This window comes from Bubalus bubalis, chromosome 17, assembly GCF_019923935.1.
Source record: "Bubalus bubalis isolate 160015118507 breed Murrah chromosome 17, NDDB_SH_1, whole genome shotgun sequence".
In the NCBI taxonomy this organism is placed as follows: Eukaryota; Metazoa; Chordata; class Mammalia; order Artiodactyla; family Bovidae; genus Bubalus; species Bubalus bubalis.
This window is the reverse complement of record NC_059173.1, coordinates 62,301,881-62,314,449: the sequence shown is the minus strand read 5'-3', so window position 1 is coordinate 62,314,449 and position 12,569 is coordinate 62,301,881. Positions and strand designations below refer to the sequence as shown.

The window sequence follows — 12,569 nt, the reverse complement described above, 5'->3', positions numbered from 1 at the left end:
CCTGTTGTTTTGGAAACAGTTCATTTAAATGTCTATAGGAACACGTGGATTTTGTGGCCTTTTAAATCTGGATCGTATGCCCCTCTGCCTACATCCAAGATGGAATCACCATGCCCACCCCCTAGCCATGTTAGGAAGCCCTGTGTTATCCACATATTAATTACTGTATTGGGGGACTGGTTAAATGTTTTGTTTCTTAGTGCTAATATCTGGTTCACTGAAATATACCCCATGACAATTTTATAACAATAATTACTGCTGATGTAGCCACTAAATTCGATACGTACATGGCCTCATTTATCTTCACAACCGCATGCAAGCTTGTTTACAGACTTTGAGACTCACCTGAGTAGACCAGACGCCCCATCTCATTCCCAGGTCCTCCTCCACACAGTGGAGTCTTACTCTTACCCCAGATCCGCTTGGGCTGTCAAGAGACTCCATTACCATCAGTCATAATGCTCCTCACATTCCTTACAGGCTGCTCCTCTGGACCTCATTCAGCAATACAGACTACAAAAGAGCAGTCAGGAATTGTCAGCTCATCTGAAAACTAGAAAACATGCATTTCCCACAAGAGAAACTCATGTACATTTTTAACGTGTCATTTAAGTGACGATCAGTCAAACTAGAAGACTGACGGTTAAACACAACTTTGCTTTAATACAACTGATCTATTTCTGAAACACAATGTTAGCCATGAAACACAACACAGGAAAAAAAATGGAGCTTTGTGCACAGATTTGTTTGTAAAAAATTATTGAAAACAAAGGTAATTTTATATCTTAAAATGTGTGCATTCTGACCTATGAGGGAACAGGGTTTCTCACAGCCTCTAACTTTAAACAAAAACCATCATGGTCTATGAGTCTGCGTGGCTAGATATGGGGCCCCGTGGATGTGCACCCCTGGTTAAAGTGCGTGCTCTTTCTTCATAGAGCAGGCGTATTCCTGGGTCAATGAGTCAGGAACCTTCCTGTATTTCTAGGAAGGTATTAAAGTGCTTTCAGACCCAAAGGATCCACCTGCACATTTAGGAATCATTAGCTAAGAACTAAGTTTCTGCCACTGAGCGAGCCAGCCAGCCACTGTACGCCAAAGCAGTAGAAATTACGCATGCTGCTGCTGCTGCTGCTAAGTCACGTCAGTCGTGTCTGACTCTGTGCGACCCCATAGACGGCAGCCCAACAGGCTCCTCTGTCCCTGGGATTCTCCAGGCAAGAACACTGGAGTGGGTTGCCATTTCCTTGTCCAATCATGAAAGTGGAAAGTGAAGTCGCTCAGTCATGTCCAACTCTTAGCGACCCCACAGACTGCAGCCCACCAGGCTCCTCCATCCATGGGATTTTCCAGGCAAGAGTACTGGGGTGGGGTGCCATTGCCTTCTCCAAAAATTATGTATAGTGATGCATATATAGTTAGGGGTTTGTTATAAGTGTCCCTCAAACAAATAGAAAACATTGTTCCCTTATTTTAAAGTCAGCTTCACATGTGTGTTAGTCTCTCAGTTGTGTCTGGACTCTTTGCGACCCCATGGACTGCAGCCCGCCAGGCTCCTCCATCCACGGGATTTTCCAGGCAAGAATACTGGAGTGGGTGCCATTTCCTTCTCTAGGGCAGCTCCACATACTTTTTGATAAACTTCAAATGTCCACAGACTAAAATGACTTGATTACAAGTATCTCCAGCATCTTAATTTCAAATCATCCAATTGCTGTTGCAGCAATTTTCTTGGAAATAAGGCAGCGGCTTCCCAAACAACATTGGATAAGAAAAGAGTAAAATAGGGTTTTAACATTCAACACAGACCAAACCTGTTGTTAGTTGCTAAGTCGTGTCCGACTCATTGCAACACCATGGACTGTAGCACTCCAGGTTTCCCTGTCCTTCACTACTTTCCGAAGTTTGCTCAAACTCATGTCCATTGAGTTGGTGATGCCATTCAACCATCCCACCCTCTGTCACCTGCTTCTCCTCTTGCCCTCAGTCTTTCCCAGCATCAGGATCTTTTCCAATGAGTTGACTCTTCGCATCAGATAGCCAAAGTTCAGCTTCAGCATCAGTCCTTCCAATGAACATTCAGGACTGATTTTCTTTAGGAATGACTGGTTTGATCTCTTGCTGGCCAAGGGACTCTTAGACCAAACCTGAATCCAAAGCAAAGTGAGTGAAGGCGTACAGTAGCAGTTTGCTACAAACCACCCAGACACTGAGTGGTTTAAAGCAACCATCATTTATTATTCTCCTAAGTTAGCCAGCAGGGGAAGTTCTGCTGGGCTGGGCCCGGCTGGGCTTGGCTGGGCTGGTCATGTAGCCAGCTGGTCTGAGCTAGTTTTGCTCCACGTGACCTGTCCTCTGGCAGGCCAGTCTGGGCGTATTTTCATGGTATATATAAGCAAGGCTCTAGGACAGTGGAAATATATAGCACTCTTCAAGCTTCTAATTGCATCAAGTTTGCCTCTGTTTCGTTGGCCAAAGCAAATTACAAAGTCAAGCCCATAGTTCACATGGGAGGGTTACCCATAAGGGCATGCATCCAGTGAGGGGTGAAATTTGGGATAATTCAACCAATGTACCATGCACAATTTAGGTATTTTTTCATAGAATTTATGTTGCCAAACAGTGATTTTCAAGTTTTCCATTTCTTTGGATCTTCGTGCCCTGGTCCAGCCTGATCCAGAGAGGGTTGTGGTGAAAACTTGCTTGAGCTGAGTCAGATTGTGTTCTGCCCACACTCCGAGCTGCTCCACCTGCAGCTGTTAAACCATCAAAGGAAGGAGAAATCCAGAAACTATAATGCATGGTATTGAGCAACCTCAATGAAACCCATGCACTTAACTGCCGAAGTCCAAAGTGCAAGTCTCTTGGTGGGCAAAAACTAAAACTCTTCTTTCCAATCAAGTTGATCTTCTGATAGGAAAGAATTCTCCAAGGTATTCTGCTCAGCAGATTGAGACACTTTTAGCCAGACATGAAGGCATCAGGAGAATGTGCCAGCTTACCCAGACAGGGTAGCGATAAATTACCACCCAGGCCAGTCAAGGATAAAGAGTGCTGACAAGCATCGGAGAAGATGTTCTCAGAGCTCAAGCCAGGAAGCTGTTTGAGGACACGCTACTGGAATAACTTCCTCCCACAGGAGGGAGGGAAGAAAGTCGGGTGGCTCCGGAAGACTCAGAGTCACGCAGAACATGTGGCTGGGTGGTGAGAGTCTTGAGGGGACAACCAGTGAGCAGGTGACAAGGGGCCCAGTGGGAAAGGGAACGGGGGACTTCCCTGGTAGTCCAGTGGTTGAAAATCGGCCTTCCAATGCAGGGAACATGGGTTCGATTCCTGGTGGGGGAACTAATATCCCACATACCTTGGGGCAGCTAAGCCTCCACACCACAACTAATAACAGCCTCAACTACGCCAAATGAATTACTTAAAAAATAAAGGCATGGAGTGCCCTTGGGAAGGCAGGGGAAGGCTGGATGATGTAGGGCAGAGCGAGAGAGCAAGGCATGGCCTCGGAGCGCGCAGGCTAGAGGGAAGTAGGGCATGGCTGTGAGAGGAGAAGGGGCAGAGACCAGCCCCCAGGGCCCCTGGGGGTGCCTTCTCCTATCTTCCCCATTTACTAAACCCCATTTCTTGTTGGGTGCCCTCCAGACGCTTCACATCATCATTTGTCACAGTCCTCCAAGGAGGCTGGTACCACTCTCTCCATTTCATGGCTGCAAACTGACACATAAGAGGTCAAGGGAACACATTCAAGATCAGCAAGGTACAAAACAGGGAAAATAGAATTTCAAAATAGGTATATATGTATATTTTTTCAACTCAAAACATGCAGTTTTAGCCACCATATTTGTTTCCTAGAAACGTCACAAGGGAGGCTGGAACTCTGAGATCACGAGGTCACCAGGGTTGGGTCCCTCTAAGGGAGGATTTGGCCTCTCCCTGGCTTGGACGTGGCCATTGTCTCCGTGTGTCTTGACACTGTTTTCCCTTACACTTGTCCAAATTGCCCCTTTCTCTAAGGACACCAGTCCAGCCCCACCAGCCTCACCTAAGTTGATGACATCTGCCACGATCCTGTTGCCCAATGAGGTCACATTCAGGTACTGGGGTTAGGACTTCAGCATACGAATATTGGAAGGGGGTACACAACTCAACTCCTAACAGCCCTTACCCTCTACCAGCCCCCAGAAGCAGGACAGTTGAGGAGAAAGAGTGTGACCCTCTTACTGAACTTGAACCAAGCTCTCTGCTCTTGACAGCATTCGTTAAATAACTTCCCCTGGCTGAGTCAGTCTGGGTAAAGTATGAATGGGTTGAACGTCCACCACCAGCACAAACAATCCAGCTCCCCCACAACCCCGCCACCCCCTACTCCCAACTACAGATGCTTCTGTTGCTACAAAGAAAGAGGGGCTTATAACCCACTAAGGCCATCTGGCTCTGTTCTTATCTGGCGTGTCCTTTCTGGGTTCAGGGACCCCCAGAGCCAGCCTTTTAGTGACCCCATAGAATGCAAGCTCCACTGAAAGTAAGCAATCTGAGTGCCCTCTTTTGCTCAAAGCCTGCCCCCCCACCCCCATCATGCTTCTGAATGAACAGGGATGACAGCTGGAGGAGGTGGCTGGTGCTGAACGAGGTGGGCTGAGGGGCCTGGGTCCTGAGGGAGGCAGGGCCGCTGCTCAGCCAGCCTTCAGTAGATGCTCAGGGAACTACACCCACACACCACCACACTCCTGTCTCTTCTGGGGAAATGGAGATCTGCAGGTGGAAGAGAGCACCTCCTGGTCCCGAATTTAAGCATACTCTGGGCCAGGCCCAGAGGAAAGCTCCCCGGCCAGGGGCCGCCTGGCACCACCTATTCCCAGAGGAGGACACCCCGACACTCCAGCTCCCCTTTGGCGTTAACCCTGTTCCTGGAACAACCAGAGAGGAGGCTGCAGGGCTGGGGGAGCCCTTGCAGCCAGAGCTATCCTGAGGCTTCACTTCTGTTACACTGTCATCCTACAGAACACAGATGCCCCGACAACAAAGATGGAAGTGATTCTCACATCAGTAACATCAGTACGGGGAGCAGCAGTGACCAGATGGTGGCCCCTGGCAACGGGGACCGGAAGCAAGTGACTCTCACATCAGTACAGGGACTAGCATTGCCCGCTGAGCATATACTATCACTTCAACCCCAAATCTCGGAGTATCTTTGGCTTTTTAGGAGGGAGGAACAGAATCAGAGTCGATTTAATTTGCCCTACCACACAGGTAGCCAGAGTGTGTGCTAAGTCACTTCAGTCGTGTCTGACTCTGTGACTCGACGGACTGTAGCCCACCAGGATCCTCTGTCCATGGGTTCTCCAGGCAAGAATACTAGAGTGTGTTGCCATGCGCCTCAGTTTCTTTACTAGTGCCATCTGGAAAGCCCACACCGGTAGCCAGAACTTACAGCAATTTCCACGACCAATCTTCTGTCCATTGCCGATGGGTGGACTCCAGTGAAGAACACAGCTAGGAAATTGCTCCAGTGCTAATCTGAGTCCACTCACCCTGACTGCCCACAAGCTTGCACTTTCCCACAGAAATGGGGACATTTGCTCCAGGCCAAGCTTCTCTCCTGTACCTCTAAGCAGCAGGCAGGAGCAGGAAGGGAGAACTCAAAACAGGCGCCACCCCCACCCTCTTGCCAGCCTGGCCCGCAGCCCCAGGGCTAGGCATTGTCTGGGCTCTGGGCCCCTGGCAGCCCCAGTACTCTCCACTGGGCCCACAGTTCAGCATTTTTAATTACATGGCACTAATGGCAACACGCTCCAGTATTTCTTCCTGGACGACCCCATGGACAGAAGAGCCTAGTGGGCTACAGTCCGTGAGGTTGCCAAGTCGGACATGACTGAGCGACTTAACACATTAGTCAGAAAATGGATACTTCTCAATGGGCCTGCCTCTCTACACACACCTGACCCCAAACTTGACACCTTACATGGTCCAGGGGAGGCGAGCTCCAAACTGATAACCAGCACTCTGGGATCATCTCACCTGGGGAAGAGGCGACAGACACATCCTTCCAGGGACAATCTGAGGGGAAAACTGGGACAGACCAGGAAGCCTCTGTGGAAAAAGATGCCAGGCCCTGAGCAGCCCCTGGAGCAGGGCTGGCTTCACAGTCCTGAGGCCCCTACAAATGAGCTGCACACTCCAGGGACTCCAGGTCAGGGGGCAGAGAGGTCCCCTCTTCCCGGAGAGGTTGGTTTAGGCTGCGCCTGGGAGTCAGAGGCTGAGGAGACCACAGAAGCAGCACTTGGAGCGCCCTGTGTGCAGGGATGTGGCAGAAGTTCCTCCAAGCAGGGTCTGGGTCCATGTAGCCCAGACAGCCCTAGAGCCCAGCTTAATCCAGATGGAGAGATGGGCACTGCAGTCTGGAAAACAGAGGAGGGGGATTGGGAGGGGGAGGTTGGAGGGGGGTCGTGATATAGGGCTGTACACAGAAGCTCGTCAGGAGGTCACCCTCACACACAAAGCTCTGGGGAAAGTACCCCAGCTCCGTCCTGTTTGGGCTCCCCCAAGACCCTCTGAGGTAGCTGGAGGGGACCCGCCAGGATCTCACCTGTCAGAGAGGGGACCCCTGTCCCCGGAAACACGCCCCATTCCAAAGCAGCCAGGCTCCCGGTTAATCCATCCTACCTGTGAGCATGTGCATGCCAACACCGAGGGAGAGTGCAAGCCCACCCACCAGCCACACCAGGAGATGTTACAGAGCGAGTGAGTTCCACCACCTCTTCCCCACGTGAGGACACAAATCCCATAGTAAATTAGATTTTATTTCATATACAGGAAACTCGGGGCGGACAGGGGATGTCGGGGAAACAGCACGCCGGTGAGCAGCACAGAGAAGCTTGTCGTGAGTCCGCAGGCACCCTAAGTCAGTGAGCGTGGGTCCCCAGGGAGGGTGGCCAGCCGTCCGGGCAGAAGCCTCGGTCTGCTGCCCTGGGTGCAGACCAACGCAGCCTGCGCCGGCCTGCTGCAATCCCTCAATGACACCAGCATTAGGGGCACATCTCGCAGCACGGCTCCCTTTCAGGTGTGAGGGGAGGTGTCCTGTGAGGGGGCCACCAGTGGGGCAGGTGGGCCAGCAGAAGGTCGCCCTCCCCCTTGCCCTGGAGACCAGATAATTTAAAACCACAAGTCCCAAGGCGTGCCAGATGCAGAGTCTCTCCTGTCCATCTGGACAGCCTTCTCCCGCTGCTCGGATCCACACCTCCCAACGCGGTTCTCCCCCTGCCTCAAGCCGTCTGTCCCCGCTCCCCACCCTGGAGTGTCCAGGTGGCCGTGGACTCCGGCCGGGAGGTGGACGGGGCTCGCTGCTCCCAGGAAGGTGCTCTGGGGCCAGGGTCTGCAGCCGAGCACTACAGCAGCTTGACGTAATTCTGTGGAATCAGCCCCCTCTTGCCATTCAAAGTCCCCTCCAGCCAGCCAGGTTCCCTTGAGGTTTGCACTGCAAAGGAAGAGACACCACTCGTTACCAAAATGCCCCAGGCACTTGCCACCAGTGAGCTCCCTGCCCCACTGCGCGTCAACCAAGCCCAACGGGGGCCACTCCCGGGCCGTCTGGTTACAAGTCTGCACGAGAGTTATTTACAGGGGCCCTCCTCCCACCAGTCACCCCAGCCTCCACTTCTCCTCCCTACAGAAGCCTTCTAAACCATCCCCTCAGCGTCCGGTCGGGCTCCTCCTAAACCACGGTGCACCAGGGAGCTCAGTGAACTTTCCAGAACACCTGGCTGATCACAGCACAGCCCTCCACGGTCCAGAGGAACAAACCCAAGCTTCCATAGGCACCTGGCCTGGCCACCTCCCCACCCGTCCCGACTCTGCCCACAAGCAGGTCACCCTCAAGGAATCGCCCCCAAGTGAGTCTAGGCCTCTGCATGCGCAGTGCTTTCCGCTGAAGTCTTTTCCCCCCACTTCTTCATGGGGGATTCTTCCTCTTCAGAGACCCCCAGACACCCTCTCCTCTGGGGAGTCTTCCTCGGCCATTCTCAGCAGTGGCCAGGCCTCACCAGCTTCCTCTGCGTACCCCGTCTGACTGGCACCTGCGTGGGGTGTTCCTGAGGGCAGGGGGAGGCCTTCCACATCTGGGCCAGTGTCGGGTGACTCCAGGTCCCACAGAGAGTCCTAACGATATGCAGGACAACAACCACAGGCTGGACAGCAACAGGCACAGGGTCTAAGCACTCATCACCAGGGTCTGGAAGCATCTGGACCCCCACAGCCATGGGGCGATCCCAGCTCAGGCCACACCAGGCAGGAGCAGACATGGAGCCATGTCCACAGAAGGAAGGGGAGGTGTGTCCCGGCCCAGCAGACCAGGTCAGGAACTGGCCAAGCACAGCAGCCGTGACCACAGCCCATCAGAAGATGGCTACTATAGCTGAAATCCAGCACACATGGACATGTGCCCAACACACAAAAGCTTCATGGGATAATACTTCTCACTATGTTCAATAATACTTCTCACTATGTTCAATGCACTTTTTTTTTAATGCACTCTCCTATTTTTCAATGCTGACTGCAACTCAGCAAATGGAGTTTGTAACCCACTCCCGTGTAGCCAGCCACAGTCTGAGCTTTACATGGCTGGCCCTCTACTCTCGCTCCCATTTATGCCTGGACAACCTTCAGATATTGGCACCCCACCCGCCCCCCAAGACCACTCTCAGACCAGGTCAGAGTCCTCATAAATAACCCCTACACATGCCTTGTGTATGTGTGTGTGTGCACGCACATGCGTGTACATGTGTGTATTGTGGGGGAGACGGGGTGCCTCATGAGAAGAACATCTGCCCGGAGACCTTACACACACAGCGCCCCCTATAGGATATGGGAGGCACTGCCCCAGAATAACAGCTAAGCATTAGGCGTCTCAACACTTCATGGCAAATAGATGGGAAGAAAGTAGAAGCAGTGACAGATTTTATTTCCTTGGGACTCCAAAATCACTACAGACAGTGACTGCAGCTGTGAAATTAAAAGATGCTTGCTCCTTGGAAGGAAAGCTATGACAAACCTAGACAGCATATTAAAAAGCAAAGACATCACTTTGATGAGGAAAGTCCGTATAGTCAAAGCTATGGTTTTTCCAGTAGTCATGCAGATGTGAGAGGTGGATCATAAAGAAGGCTGAGCCCCGAAGAATTGATGTTTTCGTACCATGGTGCTGAAGAAGACTCTTGAGAGTCCCTTGGACTGCAAGGAGATCAATCAGTCAATCCTAAAGGAAATCAACCCTGAATATTCACTGGAAGGACTGATACTGAAGCTGAAGCTCCAAGACTTTAGCCACCTGATGCAAAAAGCCGACTCACTGGAAAAGACCCCAATGCTGGGAAAGATTGACGGCAGGAGAAGAGGGCAGCAGAGGATGAGATGGTTAGAGAGCATCACCAACGCAATGGACATGAATTTAAGCAAACTCCGGGAGATAGTGAAGGACAGAGGAGCCTAGCACGCTGCAGTCCATGAGGTCACAAAGAGTGGGACATGATTTAGCGACTGAATAGCAAAGATAAGGGTCTTCCACTGTCTGTGACCTTTAAGAACCTCCTTAAGAAACAGTCAGTCTGGGGCATGGGTTCTGAGCATGGTCCCCGAGTGTATTTGCTGCTGTAAAAGGAGGGGGCAGAGCTGCAAGGCATGGTGTTCACATCAAATGACAGGCAAGTATGCTCGTGGAGAGGGAGGGTGTCAACCCATCAGTAAGCATCTCTGGGGTAGCTGGCCTGGGGGAAGGCCTGAGGAACACCCAATACTCCCTGGGTGCCCCAGCCAGCCATCCAGACCAGCATCACAGACCCCCCCCAATCTGAGGGCTCTGTGCCTTGGCTCAAATTGGAGCTGGGTCCACAGGGCACCAAGCGAAGCTCTGTGGTCAGCAACAGCCTCCTCCGATGTCTGTGCTGCACTCGTGGCCCCAAATGCTGCCCTGACATATCACCACCCATGAGACCACCCTTGTGGGTCAGGATGGGGGACCTGAGGCAGAGAGAACATAAGGAACTTGTCCAGGTCACACAGAAAGTGGAAAAGCCAACTGACCTCGGGCAGTAAGTGCAGGGTTGACAATCCTTAGTTCTCTGCTCTCAATCACTCTCCTGTTCCCAAAACACACTGAGATGCATATGTGTGTGCATGTATGTATGTACATGTATACATGGATGTGTTTGTGTATACACACACACACACAGAGAGAAAGAGACACACACACCTGTGCACACACTATTTTTCTTAGAAGGACTCCTGCAAGCCACCGAGGGACTTTAGAAGTGGAGGTCTTCAATCTCCGGCATCAGACTTCTGCTGACCTTTCCCTATATCATCCATGCTGGCAGAACTAGATTTGACTGAAACTCTGACTCCCCCTTCCTATGTCTTTGTGCCCAGAGGAGGAATTTCTGGACCAAGTGGGGTCTGAAGTCTTGGCCAGCAGTGGGTTTAAGGTGAGCATCTGACCTCATTCTGGCTATTGAGACTTGAGAACAGATAACCCAGGAAGGAAGCTGGGAGAGGTTTTCTCATAGTTAAAAACCAGAACATAAGGATGAGGCACAGCCTCTCTGCTGTGGCTGAGCGTGGCCATGACGCCCAGAACTGGGGCAGCCTTCCCACCTGCCTGGGGAAGCAGCCAGGGCCCCCGTGTTCAGCCTGAGATGGACACGCTGTGGGCTTTGGTGACACCCTCGAGGCTGAGGCTGACCAACCCCGGGGATCCCCACCTGCAGACTTCTTACTGTGTGAGGGAACCCATCTTCATGACTGCTTCCACCAGCTCTATCCGTTTTTGTTACCTGCAGCCAAAGGCACCTACTAGACACATCTTCCACCAAGGTAAACATCACATGAACCATGCTGTGTTCAGGGGCTCCCAAACAAATCTAATCACACAGCGTCAAAGGCGGTCCAGTGGTTAAGCCTCCATGATTCCACTGCAGGGGGAGTGGGTTCAATCCCTGGTGAGGAACTAAGCTCCCACACGCTGCACATGTTGTTGCTGACTCACCAAGTGTCTGACTTTTTGCAACCACATGGACTGTAGCCTGCCAGGCTCTTCTGTCCATGGAATTCTCCAAGCAAGAATACTAGAGTGGGTCGTCATTTCCTTCTCCAGGGGAACTTTCCAACCCAGAGATGGAAGCCACATCTGCATTGCAGGCAGATTCTTTACTATCTGAGCCCCTGGGAAACTCCATGCCATACATGCAGCTGCTGCTAAGTCACTCCAGTCATGGCCGACTCTGTGTGACCCCATAGACGGCAGCCCACCAGGCTCCCCCATCCCTGGGATTCTCCAGGCAAGAACACTGGAGCGGGTTGCCATTTCCTTCCCCAGTGCATGAAAGTGAAAAGTGAAAGTGAGGTCGCTCAGTCCTATAGGACTCTTAGCGACCCCATGGACTGCAGCCTACCAGGCTCCTTCATCCACGGGATTTTCCAGGAAAGAGTACTGGAGTGGGATGACATTGCCTTCTCTGATGCCATACATGAGGGTACAGCAAAAAAAAAAAATTCATCTTCATGTCTTAAATGACACGTTTCAACACTCTCAGCTTTCCCTTCTGCTCTATGGGTGTCAATATACGACAGGCCTGGAGCAGCGCAGCTAACCGACCACCGTCTCCTGGCAAAACCGTGTGCGTGTATGTTACCGCGGCAGAAGCTTCTACTCTTAAGAACGAAACTTCTCCACGGAGTTTAATTCTGTCACATGTGGGGTTTTCTGTTGTTGTTTGTTTGCTGACACTGTCTGCAGTCTCTGGCTCTCCAGAGTACGTATCCCACAGATACAGAAATCTCCTCTAAATGAGGCAGCTTGCTTTCTAAACCACAATCATCGGCACATGCCACATCACTGACAATACAGCACCAGGCGCTGTGTTGATGCACTCCATATATTCCAAACATTCTGGCTAATCAACCATTCCAAGCATCAAAGGTTCTCGCTGCTTCCCCAGAACTCTTTTGGGCAGCCACACCCCCACACAACATCGCTGTTTCCATAGCAACCAATGAGTTTCATAATGAGGAGGACTGGGAAGGAAGGAATCAAGGGGGAGGGAAGAGATACACATGGAACCACAGGAGGAATTTGTGAAATCTGAAACCGGGAATAGCTCCTAAAACGCTTACGTGTGACTATTAAACACACAAATAAAATCTATACCCTGGTTTCAATATGCAAAGTCAATACCCACATTGAGAGATTCAGACACAATTCCAAGGAGCAAAAATCATGTCAAGCCTCTGAATGTAAGGGAACAATAAAGCAAAATCGGTTGACAACAGCACTTGCCTGTAACTCAGGGCTGACAAACTTGAAGCGTTTAAGAGAGATGGGGACTCTGGGAGGAAAACAGAGGGTGCAAATTGGAAACGTTTCTTGATTTCACTTTGCACCCGCTTCTCTACATCGGGACAAAAATGTCCTGAATGAAGGACCTTGAGAGTTACAAAGTTTGGAGAAAAACCAAGATTAAAGCAGAAGTGGGCATGCACAGGCCCTGGTGTTCAGTTCCTGGGAGCCACGTGGG

At 51.3% G+C, this 12,569-nt stretch overlaps 1 protein-coding gene across 6 annotated transcripts in view; it reads right to left on the bottom strand.

The window, feature by feature from the left end:
* Positions 1–6,785: 6,785 nt before the first annotated feature.
* ARHGAP10 (Rho GTPase activating protein 10) overlaps positions 6,786–12,569 on the bottom strand; it is a 385,067-nt gene continuing 379,283 nt past the window's right edge. For 4 of the 6 annotated variants that reach the window (XM_045163178.1, XM_044930651.2, XM_025268148.3 and 1 more), the window contains one exon: positions 7,255–7,480. In XM_045163178.1, coding sequence (XP_045019113.1) covers positions 7,392–7,480 — 89 coding nt within the window. In that variant the 3' untranslated portion in view covers positions 7,255–7,391. Of the gene's footprint in view, positions 7,481–12,569 lie in introns of all 6 variants that reach the window. The other 2 variants (XM_044930650.2, XR_003104349.3) reach the window with 2 other exon arrangements.